The 18,109-nt window shown below is 36.9% G+C and overlaps 2 protein-coding genes across 4 annotated transcripts; one reads left to right on the forward strand and one right to left on the reverse strand.

Moving 5' to 3' along the window:
• Positions 1–1,131: 1,131 nt before the first annotated feature.
• On the reverse strand, positions 1,132–8,822 carry LOC116165648 (potential E3 ubiquitin-protein ligase ariadne-2). The gene is made up of 4 exons (XM_031480266.1): positions 8,385–8,822; positions 8,087–8,338; positions 7,789–8,039; positions 1,132–2,452 (listed from the first exon to the last, which is right to left on the reverse strand). Exons 1-4 carry the CDS (start codon positions 8,631–8,633, stop codon positions 1,747–1,749), a joined length of 1,458 nt encoding a protein of 485 aa, XP_031336126.1. The 5' UTR covers positions 8,634–8,822; the 3' UTR covers positions 1,132–1,746.
• Positions 8,823–13,982: 5,160 nt separating this feature from the next.
• On the forward strand, positions 13,983–16,479 carry LOC116166019 (lysosomal Pro-X carboxypeptidase). Of its 3 annotated transcripts, none has more exons than XM_031480831.1 (6): positions 13,983–14,122; positions 14,533–14,868; positions 14,919–15,101; positions 15,163–15,537; positions 15,586–15,937; positions 15,983–16,479. In XM_031480831.1, exons 2-6 carry the CDS (start codon positions 14,759–14,761, stop codon positions 16,391–16,393), a joined length of 1,431 nt encoding a protein of 476 aa, XP_031336691.1. In that variant the 5' UTR covers positions 13,983–14,122; positions 14,533–14,758; the 3' UTR covers positions 16,394–16,479. The 3 variants fall into 3 exon arrangements, with proteins under 3 accessions (XP_031336691.1, XP_031336692.1, XP_031336693.1); XM_031480832.1 differs by lacking the exon at positions 13,983–14,122 and adding an exon at positions 14,295–14,386; XM_031480833.1 differs by lacking the exon at positions 13,983–14,122 and adding an exon at positions 14,406–14,482.
• Positions 16,480–18,109: the final 1,630 nt, after the last annotated feature.

Raw genomic sequence — 18,109 nt, forward strand, 5'->3', positions numbered from 1 at the left:
TGCCACAGAACCTGCACGTGGGGTCTCCACAAGCCCAGTGTTATGCACTTGATCAACCACTGCCCCTTAAGGACACCAGTAATCTTCCTAATCTGGTTTTTATTCAGTTTTCGAAGCTTATAAGACCCAGATTTGCCAAGAGGCCCTGGACTGTCCGAGTTTGGTTGCTTGTTGCCACTCAGCCTGGTATTGACTATAGTCCCCAGTCTTTAATTCTGGTCCCGACAACGGAGGGAAGAATTCAAGATGAAAACCACTTCCCCTGCAAAGGAGCAGACGACCAATCATGGAAGCAGTATAAACCTCCGCTTTATCCAAAAACATACTTTGGCACAAAAAAGTAAGCTTTGGAGGGTGAAACTTAGTTATTGAAATCGTTCCTTGTCATATCATATAAAAAACAGTTGATAGAAAACGCTGCAATTAACACGACAATTAATCTTTGCAAAGCGCTTCCCTTAAAAAGCTGTTGACACTACTGTCTGTAGCTTATCAGAATGCTATCTGCATTGCTTATTCGGATATTCCACTCGCAGAAGTGGAAGGGGTCCCGTTGCAAAGTATCTAAGGTTCTGAGTATTAAATGTACCATTGCCATAGTTTTGTATTTAATTTTTGATATAAAAGTGGCTACCTTAAAACACATATTTTAAATTAACTATATATATATTATACCTAAAGAAATTTTTGGTGTAATTTTAAAATATTTTATAAGATTTAGACAAAATAAGCAGTATACATGTGAACATCAACTAAACAAAGTTGACTGTTAAAAAAGTAACACGTGACTTATAAACTGTAATGGTATATAACATTGTAATTCTTACTAGTAAGATGTAAAACTCGAAAAACTATCACTTAGAAACAGTGACAATACGTAAGATTGAAACACTTCCACGTAAACTTGTTTATACATACATCAAATTTAGAGCGATGCAAGAGCTGTCGATTATAAATAGACCAAATTTGCAACTTCCGCAAAGCCTTAAAATGATGCAACTTTGAAAAGGACAACAAAGCGGTAGACATTATATAAATTTAAAAATCTATCTCAAAGTGCATTAAAATGTATGCAAAGAGGTTAAGTTAAGTGAAGTGCATACAATCCAATAAGTCTTCTTTTCACATTTATTGTACTTTTCATAGACATTTTCTGAATTATAGAGAGCATGGTATGGTAAACGGGTGTTCTTTTTTCTTGTTTTTTGCACATGTCGACTGTAAGCATGCTTCTTAAGGTCACACCTGACAAAACTTTACTCTGATGGACGGACACAATTTTCATTGCCACAAATATGCTTCTCTCTTTGTTTGTATATGAATTCTTTTTTTTCTATTAATAACAGCTAATACTCCGCCATTACAACGTTATTCACAAATGCGTTTAATATACTAATCGTTCATTCGATTTCTAATCTTCACACATACACAATCTTGTCTTTTACGTTATCAATATAACACACCCAGCGTCATTTCTTCTTACGGTAAAATAGGCTAAACTGCGAATCTATAAAAAGTGTGAAGATATGGAGTGAACCTACAATCCTATCATTAATGTAACAAAAGTGAAACAGTATAAGCTGCCAGTACTGTAGAGGTTCACCCTGAGAAGCTAAATGTGGACAATATAAAAGTATCTGCATAAGTTTGTAAAATAAACCTGACCGAACTTTACAAGCTGCTGTTAATCATAGTCATACACAATTACTTAAAGTTAACATTGATTAAATATCTTAAAATAAAATATCACACGTCTAAGAAATCCTTTAAAAGGGTAGTTCTACGTTTCTCCGCTATATCCATTTGATTTTCCAAATCGCCCCTATCGGTCGTTTCGGCGCGTTCAATCTTCCAAGAAAGATTTTCAATCTCCGCTTCCAATTGCGCCTGCTGATATTCGAAAAGCTCCTTTCGAGGGCCGGTCTCCATGTAATATGCATACGGATACGTGTATTGCAATGTGTACCGACACTTTGCCAAAAGTGCGGCAGCTGTAAACAGGTATTGCCAGTCGATCCAGGTACCTAAACCGGACATTACTTTTTGATTAATTCGTGCTTTAAGTTTCTCCAACGTGTGAGCTTCCAATTTTAACGATTTCGAATGGTTCTCCCATCTTTCGTAGTAATGCAGATACTTCTTTAGCGCTTCTCTCGCCTGCGCGTGTACCGATTCGTGCGCGATGTTAGGATTTTCTTTGTATCGAGAGCACTCGTAATACTCGGAACCGTGAGCTTTCCAGTCACCTAAACACATCCAACAGAAGTCGTATTTACAATTGTAACACTGCATGTGATTGCATCCGCCATTTTTTTCAATACATATGTGACAATTGGGACAATCTTTGGTGTGAGCGCTAATGTAATTTGCAGTTTCGCTGTCATCTGCACATTTCGTCAACCATTTCTTTATTGTGAGACAATCTGTTGGTGCGTGGTAATCCATTCCACATCTGAAACATAAAATGCACATGTAATAATAATTATTGAAAAGTTGAACAACCATAACATCATTCAAATGTCGTGAATCAATATTTGCTAATAGGGGTGGTGATCGATTGTACCGATTAATCGATTAATTAGATAATCGATTGATCAAATAATTGATTAAATAATTGATTAATCAAATAATCAATTAATCAAATGCTCGGTTAATTAAATAATCGATTAATCAAATATTCTATTGCCAAATAAGCGATTAAGATTAACAGTATATTTAATTGTCACATACAAGGAGTAATGAAACATGTTTGTTCTCTTCAATACGTTCATAACCTAATAATTCTCTTCAACAAATCGTCCAAATAGGCAAATCGATTAATCAATAATCACCTAACAGTAAATCATTAGGCAATTAGGCATTAGGTCAAAACTTATGTTAGTTTGGGTAGTGTGTACCTTGAGTTCAATACACTTCTAGTGCTTTAAATAATTTTTTATTTATTAATTGTGAATAAACAGTAAATTGTCTACATCTGTCACTGTTTATAATGATGTTGATTTATTATTTGTTTCTAGTTAATTTTTTTTAGTTTTTCTTATATGTAATACCTACCATTATGCACTTATTGCATTCATCTCGGCATTCATGTCTTACAACTACGATTTGGTAAAATAAAAAGCTTTTGTTTATAATGTACCATAAAAATATATTGTTTATTGAATAACATATACACTTATTATTAGGCAAATTAAGGCAAAAATTAATTGTACTGCATGATCTGGAGTAAGGCCAACCCTATTATCATTACAATAGAGCCTCGCTCACTAAAAACACGTTCTGACGATTAGGGGTGGGCGATTACAGGTTTGAATAATCAATTATTTTTAATATAGATTGTACCGATTAATCAAGCACTTGATTAATTAAATAATCGATTAATCAAGTAAACGATTAATCGATTTTTTTGCACAAGGATATCTGCTAACACTGGGATCGCATTTAAGATGCTTGTAAGGGTTCCTGCGCAGACCTGATAGTTCACCTTGAACTTTTTTTGGTTATGTTTTTGGCAATTGTGTTAATCAAACCTTTTCAAAATGTTTTAATACAAAAAAAGATTCAACGCGTCAAAGTTTAGTTACTTTTGACAATTTTCAAAACATTATCATTACATTATTCAAGTAAATATTGAAAAACAATTTGACACTATTCTACAATTATTCCTAAAAATAAAGTGTCCAGAATTCGTCTTCGGAATCCTTGCAAATATGAATTTCACCAGAGTTAACTAGTAACTTTTGGTACCTCTCGCTGTCTTACGCGAAACAAAATGGGTCAGACTCGAATTTAAGTTATACCATTGATTACGTAGTATATAATCAATGGTTTTACCCTCGGTTATACCTAACGAAGAATTTTTTGGAAAGCATTTTTATATACAAATATAGTCATAAAAAATTAATTTTAATAATGTAGGGAGTCAACTTCATGCCGCCCCTAGCCATTACAAATTTTATCTAGTTTTAGATATGTCCGTTTTTGATTGTTCTTTGATGTTTTTTTTTTTTCATTTTAACCTCCGCTCCGAGTCAATGACACTGTGGTCAGGGCTGGTGCAAGGTACAGAAAGGACGTTGAAGTAATGATCGCCAGGACATTTTTGGCGCATTTTGCTAGCAGAAAATAGCTTATGAGGTGTCAAATAAGAAATCTGACACTATATGACGGCTTCGTTGTAGAACATATGAAACACTTAAGTAAGTCCCCTACCCTATCCCCACACAGCTCTAGTCTTTCTTTTTGGCAACAAGTAGCTAACTACTACTCAACACCACAAATGAAAATTATTACTACCTCTACACACCACTACTGAAAACCAACCCAACTTTGACCATGGGGGCTCTCCTGTAACAAAGCCTTTACACTTAGCTGTGGAGGCAGAGGCAACCTCGGGCACGGGCCGTTCTGCGGCAAACCCTCAGATCGAATCCCCTCCTCGTAAGAAGGGATATGATCCGGGCTGTCTTACTAAGACCAAAGAGTTATAGTCATTCTGCAGGACAGGGAGCAGTGGCTGAACTCGGATTGCCCATTCCTCAAACTGAGGGGCTCGTGTGGTTTACAAACAGGTCCCTAACAGGAGGGAGAACAGGTATGGGTATATATGGTGATCGAGCAAGAGCTGACGTCAGCTTCCCCGTTGGGCGGCATAGCACCGTGTTTCAGGCAGAGGTTAGCCATCATGACCTGTGCACAGGAGAACCTCCATAGAGATGGTAATAAGCATATATACATATGCAGTGATAGTCAGGCGGCGCTGAGGACCCTGTCAGCAGACAAGTTACGATCGGCTACAGCGCTTGATTGCAAGCGAATTCTAGATAGATTAGGCGAGTCTAATAGGGTAAGCTAGATCTGGGTGCCAGCGCACTACGGAATAAGGGGCAACGAACGGGCGGACGAGCTGGCTCGTGAAGGCAGAGGTGGGGTCTTCGTCTGGCCCGACCCTACCCTAGGAATTGCTCCCTCCATTGTCAGGGCTAGGATTAAATACTGGGTAACCAGTCAATTCCAGGCTCAGTGGCAACAAGCAACCGGACCGGACAGTCCTGGGTCTTCTTAACAGGGCCAGATTAGAAAGATCACTGGTGTCCTTACGGGACACTGGAAGGTCAACTATCACCTGTATAACATTGGGCTTGTGGAGCAGTCCAAGTGCAGGTTCTGTAGCAAGGCAAATGAGATTACCGAGCATTTGATCTGTCACTGTGACGCCTTGATCAGAGACAGACATCAGCTCCTTGGAGACAGCTATCTGGAAGCGGGGAGGGTGGGGCAACTTAGACTAAATAGGGCCCTACCCTCTAATGAGAGGAACAGGCTCTAAACCTAGTTACAAAATAAATGGGATAGGCACAATGGGCCTTTGGTGTGCTTAAGTGCTACCTGATCGGGCTCCCCTGTGAATAGAATAGAATTACTAACACTCGGTAAGGAAGTGGCTAACCCAAAATATCTTTTGTCGTTCTGATCTCGAGGCTGTGCTGCACAGTATAAGAATGAAACCACAACGAAAAAACTGGAGGACTAGTAGGGGTAAATACAAACAGAGAGACATCAAGTGCCACACAGGGATGGTTTACATCCGTTATTCGACAATCAATTTATTACTTGGTCACATAAGTACGTACTGACGAAGAGCACATGCTTGAAGTTTCGAGACACTTCTTTGTGAGTACAGTGCTTAATATTAAACGTGTGCCTGTTAGAAAACAAGAAACGCAATTTGCAACACACGAACACCATGGCAGAGGGGGCATAGTGGCCACCATTTCATGCATTATGGTACCAATTCCATATGGCTCCTTATTGTGCATTTAGTGCAAAAATTATGTTCACATTTTAATGTTGATAATGTTTATATAAGACAATACAAAGTAAATCTCTTATTTATTTAAATAATATTTTTTGTTTATAGGTAATCTGGCCACTGTACTATCTGTGTCAACTACAGTGGCCATTGTTTGGAGGAACAGTGGTCACTGTTTTGCATCATTTCCAAAAACACTTTTCATGACTCATATTGTATAAAAACCAAGGCGTTGTATATAAACTCTCATTAGTCTTGATCTGTTTTCATCAACTTTAATAATTACAGGGAAGTGAAAGTTAACCAGATAATAATGTCTATTATTAGAGGAACAACATGGGTACTGTCATGGAATAATAATTACTTATTTATTCCATGGTACTGTTTGCGCAAAAATCTTTAGAAGCAAGTAGACAAGTAAACTAGTCTGTAGGGGTTTATTGGATCATTAATTACACATTTGTAAATTAAGGGCTTATTAGGAAATTCTATCATTTTTAGTAACATGCATATATACAGTGTGTAAGGCGATGGGGTATATACAAGAGGGAATTTTTTTTTAAATATTGATTTATGAAACAAATTTATTCTTCATGATATTTTTGCTTGCTTTGAAAGTACCAATAACGTTTCGATTGTTTGTGGTTTGACACACAATATGTTCATAGCTATATAAGAAATAAACATTAATCTGGATTATCCGTGCTTTTCATTTATCCGTGTTTCGTCCGCTTCCGTGGAGCATGGATAATCAGGGGGTTTTACTGTAATTTAACCAGGTAATTTTCAAGTGGACCCCCACACCCTGGTACACCTATAGCTACCTCCCTGCAGAAATCCAAAAGTACCACTTGAATTCAAATGAATCAAATCACACCCTTTCATGCTTTTGATGAAATTAGTTTAAAAATTTGAAATTTGTAGAGGTATAATTTGTTATTTGTTTACCTACCTGAATGCACAAAAAATTCAATACCTAGCCCAAAAACGATTGAATTTAGGTACATTATGCTTCTTACAAATTGTACATAAAATTGAGAGAAGAATGGAAATATCGAATAATGTACAGGGTTCTATTTTTAAAAAATGCACTTTGGGTGTGCCACACCTTTATGACCAACCCTGTATAATTAAAATTATTACTATCTATAGCTGTATTCTTTTTACCACTTTTAAGTGAGCGTCTCAGCTTATCTCAGTTACTAATTGAGAAAAGTTATTCTTTTTAGCTGTCAACAACTGAGACGAACTAAGACATTTTACCTCCCCCTTTACCCCAACTGAGCTTGCTGTTAGGTAGAGTTTAAATTGAGCCGGATTGGAATTTTAAGTTTGAGGTTATAATTGTGTAAAAATGTCAACAATAAACTTTAGTACCCATTCATTCAATGCAGTGTAAATTATTTTCAGTTAGTTGTGATGTGACTATTAACATTTAAAAAAGACAAAGAATGAATTATCACTCATCAACAAACATTTTAAGGTTATGTTTTCTTGCTTGTACCAAAAAGATATTCTTTTTAGCGAGCGATTGACTCAGATAAATTCAGCTCAGTTTGTCTTAGTTAAGTTAGTCGATTTCCTCACTTTAATGTAAAAAGAATACACCTTATAGTAGACATTGAAGAACCCTAAATTGTATAAACCTTTTTTCGATACCTTGTATATTTTTCCTGATAATCAACCGTTTCCAGACTTATCAGTGACCCTGTATACAAAAAGTAAAACAAAACACAACAATATATTAAAATACCGAACACAAGGCTATCATCATCAGTGAATCGCTGATGATTTTAAAAATATAATTAAGAGAAAATTTTTTATTTTGTTTTTGTTTTCAGGGGAATTTTCGAAAGAGGGCTTTAGTGCGCACAATTTCAGTAGCAATTTTCCCCTAATTGAATTGCGTTGTGGCATTGCACAACATTATCAAATGTGATGACACCTTAACACAAAATGTTGAAACAAATACTTACTTAAAGCAGAAAATCGTCTTACACTGACAACAGACGGATCGCTTTGCCTTCAGCTCCCTGCTACGAACAACAACCTGACAATTCGGTCCTGGACAGAAGCGTAATTCGGGATGCGACTTGACATAGTCTTGAAACGAGTACTGTTGAAATTTCTCCCTCATTGTTGTACGCGAAAGGTGTTTCAAAACGAAATCTTCGGGGGCTAGCACTTCACATTCTCGAGCCATACAGCTAATGGCAGTAGAAATACCCTAAAAAGCTCGCAATAAAAAGGCTACACATGAAAACTAATACCCACCTGACCAATTTGAACTTCAAAATGCGTTGTCCAACAGTCTTTGCAAAATGAGTGCAAACAAGAAAGGCTAAAAAACCTCTCGTTGACTTGCGGAGAGACGCACACCGGACAGGTCATGTATCTTGAACATGTGCTTGAAGTAGAAGGGGTTGTTACAGGCTTCACTTTAGAGTTAATAAGTAAATTATCGGGATTACTTCTATATTTGGATATAATACTTGTAACGGCCCATGAATGTGAATGTAATAAAACCTTAAAAAAAGTTGCAGGAGTAACAAAAACACATTTTCAGACTTACTTTGGCAAGAGAAGGAGTAATTTGTAAATTGTTACTCAATATTTCGACAGTTTCGTTGAGAAGTCGCTCTACCTGTTCTTCTGTGAGACATTCATATTCGAAATGTTCAGGATCCGTTTTACTAGGGTCCACCTGTTCAATGTCGTTGTCTTCTGTTGCGTTATAATAATCGTAGTCATCAAAACCTTCATTATCAGAACAATCCATATCAGATTCTGGGTCTTGGGCTACAGCGGTTATAGCTTCCATTTTATACGAAATTTATTATGAACCTGCATACGATACTGTAATTTGTTGCACGCTGTGTGTCTAAGTGGATTTCTCTGTACAAAATACTTTTTAACAGAAATTACACTGCGGTTTCAAACAATTTTACGTTCTCTATAAACGATCATACATACATTTCTTTTCTGGGTGACATTTATGTAGAAATAAATAGCTAACTTCATTATACACATTTGCCATTGGTAGGACAAATTTGATTTAGCGCGCCATAGACGTCTCAGAGTGGCGGACTAAAAGGGAGCGTACGCAAACAAGATTGCGAAATCGTTTCCAAAAAATGTACCCCGCCTACATATTTAATATAGAAGACCCTGGAAATTATGTAGAATCTAAATTACACCGCTACATTTTTACCAGCCGAACGTAAGTGAGAGGGTATTGCATTGGTGTAAAAAATGGGCCCCTACTTTTTTTTACGGAAATTCACGTTTTGAACCACCAGGAATCCGAATCAAACAAAATGTCGATAATGTCGGTCTGTCTGCACTATCATTTTCGACTAAACGACTGAACCAATTGGAAGCAAATTTGATGCACATAGTCTTATAGAGTACGTCCATAACGGCGCACCGCACCGCTCTCCCAAAGAAGGAGCATTTGTTTGTCCTTGTCCATCGCGCGATCCTAGTACTATGCACCAAGCTTCAAGAATACTAATTTTCTCCAGTGAGAGAAGTGGGTGCGACGCGAGCGTATTTGAAACTATGATTTGTTTTACTTCGACAACACCAGGCTAGGGGCAAGTCTTGGTGCGGTGCGATGGGCGGTGCGTTGTGGACGCTGACTTACACATAAAAGAAAGAGCCGTGCAGAATCGTGCATGTGTACGGGTGGTATGTGTGCTGGTCACAGCAATTTTTTTCATTTGAGAATCGGGTAACACTATTGGTCCCTATCTCAGAGTAAACAATGCAGAATGTTTAACGTTTTGCAATATTGTAATTGCTAACTTTGAGATAAATAATATCGACATTCATTTATTTCTTCCGACCTTCCTTTACAGCATTCTAATGTGAGAAGTCGCGTCGATCTTATGATGCGATTCCACTTCCGCCATTGTCTGTTACCATAAATCTGTATACAAGGAGTTACATATATGACCGCATGTAAAAAAAATTGGGTGATAGATGAGGATCAGGACAAGCACTTTTTCCAATAAACCGAGGGTCCAACGTGTTTCGTTTGAGAGCTAGCCACCCCTAAAGAAGTGGTGAAAGTGGTAAAATTAGGAGTTACAAAGATGGGTGGCACCTCTTTGAATAGGTTTTCGGGTATGCCCTATCCTATTTTGAAAAAAAATTTTCAAAATTCTTACCACGAAAGGGCGCACCCCTACTTGGGGGAAAAAATTCTAATTTCGACGAAATTTGGTATCTGTGGCCTCTGTGGGTTTTTGAACATGAAAATGACGAATTTGGAATAAGTTTTTGAAAATTCGAAAAAAAAAGTTCCACTGCAATTCTTGGCCGGACAACGAAAATGGAGAGAATTCCACGAAATTTGTTGTGTACATCTAAATTGTCGAACAGTTTTTTAAAATAACTTTTCTAACAAAAGTCATTAGCGTATCCAGAATGTCGTCGAGGGGGGGGGGGGGGTTTAGGATATATTTTAGTGCTTCTGGAATTTGCTTCATTTGTAAGTATACTTACGATTTCAGGTTCTAAACTAATCTTGAAGGAGGAATATGCATAGGAACTTAGTTTAGAACGAAAGGATATCTTCAGTTTGTGAAGATTATTTTCATAAGTATTATCAAAGAATTTATTTTGAATAGATAATAATTATAAATATAATATCAAACTCAAACAAAACATATTTTCGTATCATATTAGATATGAAGTAATAAATATATAAAGAAGTAAATATGAAGATAGACGAGCGGAGTGGAAGTTTCCTTTTTTTGAGAGCAAGTTCATCCAACACTTTCTCAATGTTTACAGCAATATGCCTGTGAATATTCAACAAAGCTAGACCATTGAGGCGATTTTCGCTGATGGTATTTCTCAAATAAATTTTGAGCTGTCTCAGGGTAGAAAATTATCTCTCACTGGTGGCAGTTGCCACAGGTAATAAGGTAACTAATATTCTTAGTAAGATATTCACTGTTGGGAACATTTCTGGATGGCACATTTTCAGTGCGTCCAGAGCATTTTTTGGAGAACTGTGCGAGGAAGAAATATATTGCCACCAAACTTTCATTTCACCAACTGCCGCTTCCCCATCGATATCCAAGATATCCCCGACTTGTCGCGTAGCATCATTGCTGTTTTTGTGGGTGCCCCGCAATATGCAAGTGCCGAGGCGAGAGCGCATCACCCAAAGGAGGGGGTTTGAACCCCCAAACCCCTCCCTTGTATACGCCACTGACAAAAGTTATATACTTATTTGAAGATTGGGCCTTCGGGTTACAAAGTGTCCCCCGCCTACTAGTGAGTGATCTAATTTCGTGCTGAATTGAAAATGTCGCAAATAAAAAATATATAAATATAATAGTGCTTATTGATTGTAATGGAACTCTGCTTAAAAAGCATTATCCCACCACCCGCAGCCACGAGATACCGGGATCCCGCAGCTTTTTTGCGGGATTAATCCCGTGCGTAAATGGAGTGGGATCCCGCGGGATTTGCGGGATTGCAGAATTTATCGACCAAGCTTACGACCATACATTAGCAACTCTGCGAATTTGATTATTTCGCACATTTTTGTTGTTGCAGTTCATGCAATAATTACGCCCAAACCTGTATCTGTTATTAACTTTGTTAAACAGCGAGTGAAGTGAGTGCGCAAATCGAACCTATTTTACTACTGTTTTAAAACGCAGGAACCGTTATTCTTGTAGACAATATGTCGGACTCATCGATTGTTTATAAAAGATGTATGGAAATATTGCAGCGAATATTCTAGAAATCCAGATAGACATGGAGGGGCCATAAAAGATTACTCACCGGCGACAAGAAAAGACGACGGATGTGAGGCATTCTTTCCGCGAAATACAATGTGTTTTCTTGAGAATATTCCGTTAACTGCACAAAATTGCTTATACAATATAACAATACACAAAATCAGGATAATAATCCTAAAATAAACTAACACGTCCCACGGACGGAAATTGGGATCTATCCGAATTGCATCCACTCACTCTCGAAACTAAAATTTCAAAAATCCTCGCAACACAGTACACCAGTTTCTTCGTGAATTCAATATCCGTGCTTGAAGGACCATGTTTATTATTTATACAACAGTTACGTATATTGAGATTTACCAGTGTACAATATTAGTCTTGAGAGCAATATTATCTTTCGTCGTTTATTTCTATTATGTCATCTACCAAATGTTAAATCTACTTGATCTGCAAACTATTTATATTCTCGACATCATCTTTTTTTGGTTTGCAAGACTTAATTCTGAATTAATTATTAAAGATACCTAAGTTTCCTGCCTTTTTAAATGAAGCCAATAAATGATTGATCAACTTTATATATGCATTATTAATGAACGAGTTTATAATTTTGCGGTGTCTGTCCGTATGTCCATCCGTCTCGATAACGAATGGACCGATTACGATGAAATTTTGTAAGTGGATGCTTTATCAAATTTGTAGATCGCAGTTCGTGAATTGGCAATATAGGTCAAAAAATAAGGAAGGCCCTTTTGACATATCTGTTAGTTATGAGCCGAATTGTATGAAATTCAAATGGGCATAGCTCTAGCTGTATAATACGCAACTCCAAAAGTTGAGTCTAATCGATTCAACATTCACAGTGCCCGTTTCACATTTCGACCATTTATGAAACGAATTGCAAACTTTTTTATTTATGAAGGTCTTGCACATACTATAGCCATACCCAGGAGCTCGTTTGCCATATTTGTTTACACGTTTATTACCGAGCTCCTAGTGAGTTCATAATTTTGCGGTGTCTGTCCGTCTGTCCGTTTGATGCATAGGCACTTGGAATAAAAGCAAATGTAGCGCCAGTTTCTAAATTTGGTTTTGTGCATGATGTGCAGTGCCAATTTTCTTATTTATGGAAGCAATTAAATGAAATTTCATATAATAATAATAAAAATATTTATTAGTATTTTACTGCGGTTCTTGCGAAAGCACTAAAATAAACGTCAAAAGATTTACAATAAGCCAAATACGTTTTAAACTAAGGTTTTACAAATTGATAGAATTCCTCCATATTTTTTTTTTTTTTTTGTGGGCATCAACTACATTGGTCATTAGCCCTGTTTCTACAAAGATATTCCTTCCCTACCATGTTACTACACTATCACTATATCCTTTTTATAATCATTCTTGTCGGGTATCGACCACCTTTGCGAAATACTATATTTTAGTGAAATAACTCGACTGCTTTAAGTATAGTAACGTACTCTTGATCCCTTGGACGTCTGTGAGACAATTCTCCAGATTTTGTGGTACGTCACATAAGTTACGTTGCACGGTTTGGGCTGGACAGTTACATAATATATGTTCTACAGACATGGCATTACTACATAGATCACACAGTGGAGGGTTCTCGCCTTTTAAAAGGTAAGTATGTGTAATTGCAGTATGTCCCATTCTAAGCCGGTGGAGACGCACACTTTCTTGACGTGGTAAGTTTAACGCTGGTGATGTTGTTACAACACTGGGCTTAATTTGAGTTAAGAAGGTATTGTTTTCTTGCCATGATTGTTGCCACAGTTCTTTCATGCGTTGCAATATGTACACTTTTTGATCACTTTTTTTAATTTCAGGAACATCTATTTCTATTTCCGAGGCTGCTCTTTTTGCGGCTCGATCTGCAACTTCATTTCCTAAAATTCCTACATGTGCCGGTATCCATACAAACGTCACCACAGTGCCATTGGACGCAATTGCAATAACCGTTTCTTGACACATTTTAGTTAAAATATCCGCCGATGCAAGATTCTGCAGGCTTGTCAAAGAGCTTAAGGAGTCACTAGCTATTACAACTGATTGGAGATTTGGATTTATTTCACAGTATCGCAATTATAAAAACAATTTGACACCAATAATTCTTTTAAATTTTGTTTATAGTTTATTTTTTTCCAGGATATATTAATACATAGGTACCTAAACACTTGAAATAAAAGCAATACTAACACCAAGTTCAAATTTTGGTTTTGCACGTTTATTTATAATAAGAATATTGTTTAGTTCATTTCACGGTGTTTACTTTATTTGATTTATTATATTATAAGTGTGCATCATAATAAACTCTGTTATTTACCTATTCATATTTATGTTTACTACACTTACCCAAGACAGTGAACAATTTATTTTATTTCAGTTCTTCCCAAAGGCATGTAGTACCTACCTATCTCACCCCCAAAATCGTAGGTACTATTTTTTGAGTGAAATTATCCATAATAACGAGGAACGTGTTAGAATAACAGAATAATAATAGTTTTTTTATATGGCTCAATTTATTTAGAGCGAGGTAAGTAGGTGATTCAATTGCCATTAATTAGCATTGTACGCTCGTAGCCGTAGCTCATCATGAAGTGAGCACAATAAAGCTTCTACTAATCACAACTTATCTTCTGACTAACCACCCACTAGTACACATACAATAGTATAGCCGTGAAGAGCGCTAATCACAACTTTTGTTCGATTTAAGAACATTACACCGGCAAAATATTGTTGTAGTTGTAGTAGATAAATAATAGTAGCTATCAATCTTAACTTTGATAACAGATTACTGGTAAGAAAACGTTACCATAGCTACGCACTGCCCAATAAAATGTAACCAAACCATTTTAATAGCAGTAACAAAGCAACTGATTTGACGCCTATTTAAGTCTGATATTTCATAACTGCAATTAATTACATAGTAAACTTTTCTTTCAGTATACCTACACCACCATGGCATATAAATAATAACCATGCATCAGTGAACTTGTTTATTTATGGATACATTTCTAATCAAGAGTAGCAACAAATTTATTTGTACATATCATTTAAATCGCTATACGTTTTTAATACTTCTTGTAAAGTACATGGATTAAGCTGGATTAAATTCTATCAGTAATACTTAGTCAAGAGGTCAAAGATAATTCAATAACAACGCTCAATCATGAAATGTTCTGTATTATTTATTGAGATACTGATCTTTGGCATTAATTTTAGTTCAGGTGAATACGTCTATAATGTAAATTATGTCGACGTTCCAGTAGATCACTTCAGGTAAGACTTTTAAGACATCCGGCAAAGTATAATTATGTTTTTTCCAACAGTTTTACAAATAATGCCACATTTAAGCTAAGATACTTGATAAACAGTTCATATTGGAATAACGATGGACCGATATTTTTTTATACTGGAAACGAAGGGGATATTAACACGTTTGCTCAAAACTCTGGATTTATATGGGAAATTGCTCCCTCATTTAAGGCTTTAATCGTATTTTGTGAGCACAGGTAAGTACCTAAACTTTTCTGTAGGATGACTTTTATACCAGATATCGTCGATGTGTTTCAGATACTATGGAACATCGTTACCGTTTGGAGATAAATCTTTCTCAGATCCCATATATGTGGGTTACTTACATTCTGCACAGGCGCTTGCCGATTTTGTTTATGTCATAGACCATATACAAACTCTAAACGGAAATGGTGAGGATGATTCGAAAAATCCCGTTATTGCATTTGGGGGATCATACGGAGGAATGTTGTCTTCATGGTTACGAATGAAGTATCCTTCCAGTGTTTTGGGCGCAGTGGCATCGTCGGCTCCAATCTTACAATTTGAAACACCTTGTGACGTATTTAGTAGCATTGTTACTTCGGTGTTTCGAACATCGTCAGAAACTAATGACTGTGCGGATGTAATAAAGAAATCCTGGTCAGCACTTCGGTAAGTTGTGAAATAATAATTTACAAAGCATTAAAGACGACATTCAAGGAATGTAACTGGAAGTGCCGAGGGTCGCCAATGGTTGACAAAAACTTGGAAGCTTTGCGATACTTTGAAAGATAACGATGTCGAGGTGCTATTTAATTGGTTGCAAGATGTGTATGGCAATTTGGCAATGGTTAACTACCCATATCCTACCAGTTTTCTCTCGACGCTACCCGCAAATCCCGTTAAAGCATTTTGTAGTAAATTACCTGTAACTACACATAAACCAAAGCCTCTCATTGAAGAATTGGGAAGAGCATTAAATATATACACTAACTATACCAAACAGACCAAATGCGTGAATATAACCAAATCTTCCTGGGGTGGTATCGACGATTTTGCTTGGAATTTTCAGGTAACCCTATATTATTTAATTAACTTTTATACAAGACACTTTTAGGCTTGTACTGAAATGATTATGCCAATGTGTTCGACCAAACGCGACATGTTTGAAGAACAAGCTTGGAATTATACCAAGTTTTCACAGGACTGCTATGAAGTTTGGAAAGTTCACATTGCGCGACCGAATTTGGCCATTCGAGAGTATGGTGGCAAGCATTTAGCTGCTGCTTCCAACATAATATTCACAAATGGTTTAATGGATCCTTGGTCTGGAGGTGGCGTTTTGCAAAACGTATCGCGTTCTGTATATGCTATTGTTATGCCTGATACAGCTCATCATTTGGACTTACGAGGATATAATATAGCCGATCCTCCTTCCGTTTTAAACGCAAGATATCATATACAAGTGGTCATTCGTAAATGGATTCGCACGTATTATCGGGAATATTTAAATATGTATTACCATTGAATATCGAGTTGGATATTCAATGGTATTACCTACGTAGGTATAAGTATCTGTAATATTGTCAAACCATAAATTTGGAGTTTTTTTTACCATTTTTTGCTAGTTGTCAACGTCTAAGCGCGAGGTACCTAACGGTTAGCGAACGATTGTCAGTCTTCATCGATCCGTCACTTTTTTAAACATTAAACTTCGATTAACAGTATTTATGACGCTTTGTTCAATACCTATCTTTGCATCGGATTCGTTGGAATCCTGAAATGAAGGCAATCGTACTGGACCTTGACGGTTTGTCACAGAAGTAGAAGGCAATTCATAATTCAGCCAAAAATCAGCATCTACGTTACTTTGGTAAATGGTAAATAAAAAACAAGAAGGCGACACGGTGAGTCGAACCGACACGCGCTGGAGCGAAGAGATTTGAACCCTGAAGACGGCGAATGGTGAAAGATGACGATACCGGAAAAAAGGACTTGAAGCTTCGAAAGATTCCCTCTAGTGCCATAAAGTGCTCAGAAATGTGGTTACCAATCCAGCAAAATGCGGTCCGTGCCATGGGATATCTTCGGAGGCATTTTATGGTATTCATATACCACAAGAACCACTTGACGCACGAAGGAGAATCGGAACTCTATGTATATAAATGCGATAGATGCCATAAAACCGAATACTTACCTACAGCTCTGAGACCGAACGGGGTACCGCTAATAATAATTCTGAAGGCGGAACTGGAGGAAATACTTGTAATGAATATATAAACAAGAAGGAAAGTCTAAATTTACCTGCACGCAAATACGGAGAGTATTCCGACAGGATTTTTCTTTTTCATCCGCCCTTTATGTGATAAAACCAATAAGGACTTCATTAATACTGACCAGAAATTTCCAAAAAAAAATCGAATCACACAAATAATTATTATTCTGAATTTACAAAGCAATATAGAGTGCGTCAAAATATTTGAGGTTCAAGACGCCTACTTGAAATTTTCTAGAAATAGTGGCAGTTTTTAGTTATTTTCACTTAAGCAGTGGATTGCAGTACTTATTGAGATTTCTAATACAGTTTTAAACCATTACAAAAGCCACAGCACAGGCTGTTACCTTGTTTTGATTTCTCAGACAGATCATTTCTTTAATTTATCTAGATAATGTAGCCCGTATCTTTGTAGATTTTTGTTTATCCATTTTTCTTTTCCGCAAGTTTAAAAAACTATTATTTCGCGAGATGAGAATTAAGCATAATGGAACAGTGTCCGAAATAGTAGTGGATTTCATTAAAGACTCACCACAAAATAATATTCAATTTTTGGGGCACTTCTCATAGCTCGAGCTTCTATTGGCCACACGAGAAAGACAGCTTTAAGAAATTTTAAACCGCGTGACAAAATTCGCAGAGGAAAGATGCGCCTTGCAAAAGGAGGAGTTGTGCGCGTTTACAAGATCTTTTCGGCGACACCAGATGGAAAATAATCGAATCAAAACTGTAGAAGGAGATAGGAAAAAATTGAAAGATCACCAGGTTCGTAAACCACGCCCGGGGATCGCGCCCAGGTGTAGCCGACCCCACCATGTTGCCCCGTTCCTAAAGTTGTAAATTACACGACCTCGGTTATAGGTATAGGTACATGTAGACTCCTCGTCTTTCTACGGGCTCGCATTTGCTGCCAGCCAGCCAGCCAAATTGAGATTGAAAGCTACCTTTTTACAAATAAATTTGCAAAAG

Source organism: Photinus pyralis, unplaced genomic scaffold, assembly GCF_008802855.1.
Source record: "Photinus pyralis isolate 1611_PpyrPB1 unplaced genomic scaffold, Ppyr1.3 Ppyr1.4_LG3a, whole genome shotgun sequence".
NCBI classification, from domain to species: domain Eukaryota; kingdom Metazoa; phylum Arthropoda; class Insecta; order Coleoptera; family Lampyridae; genus Photinus; species Photinus pyralis.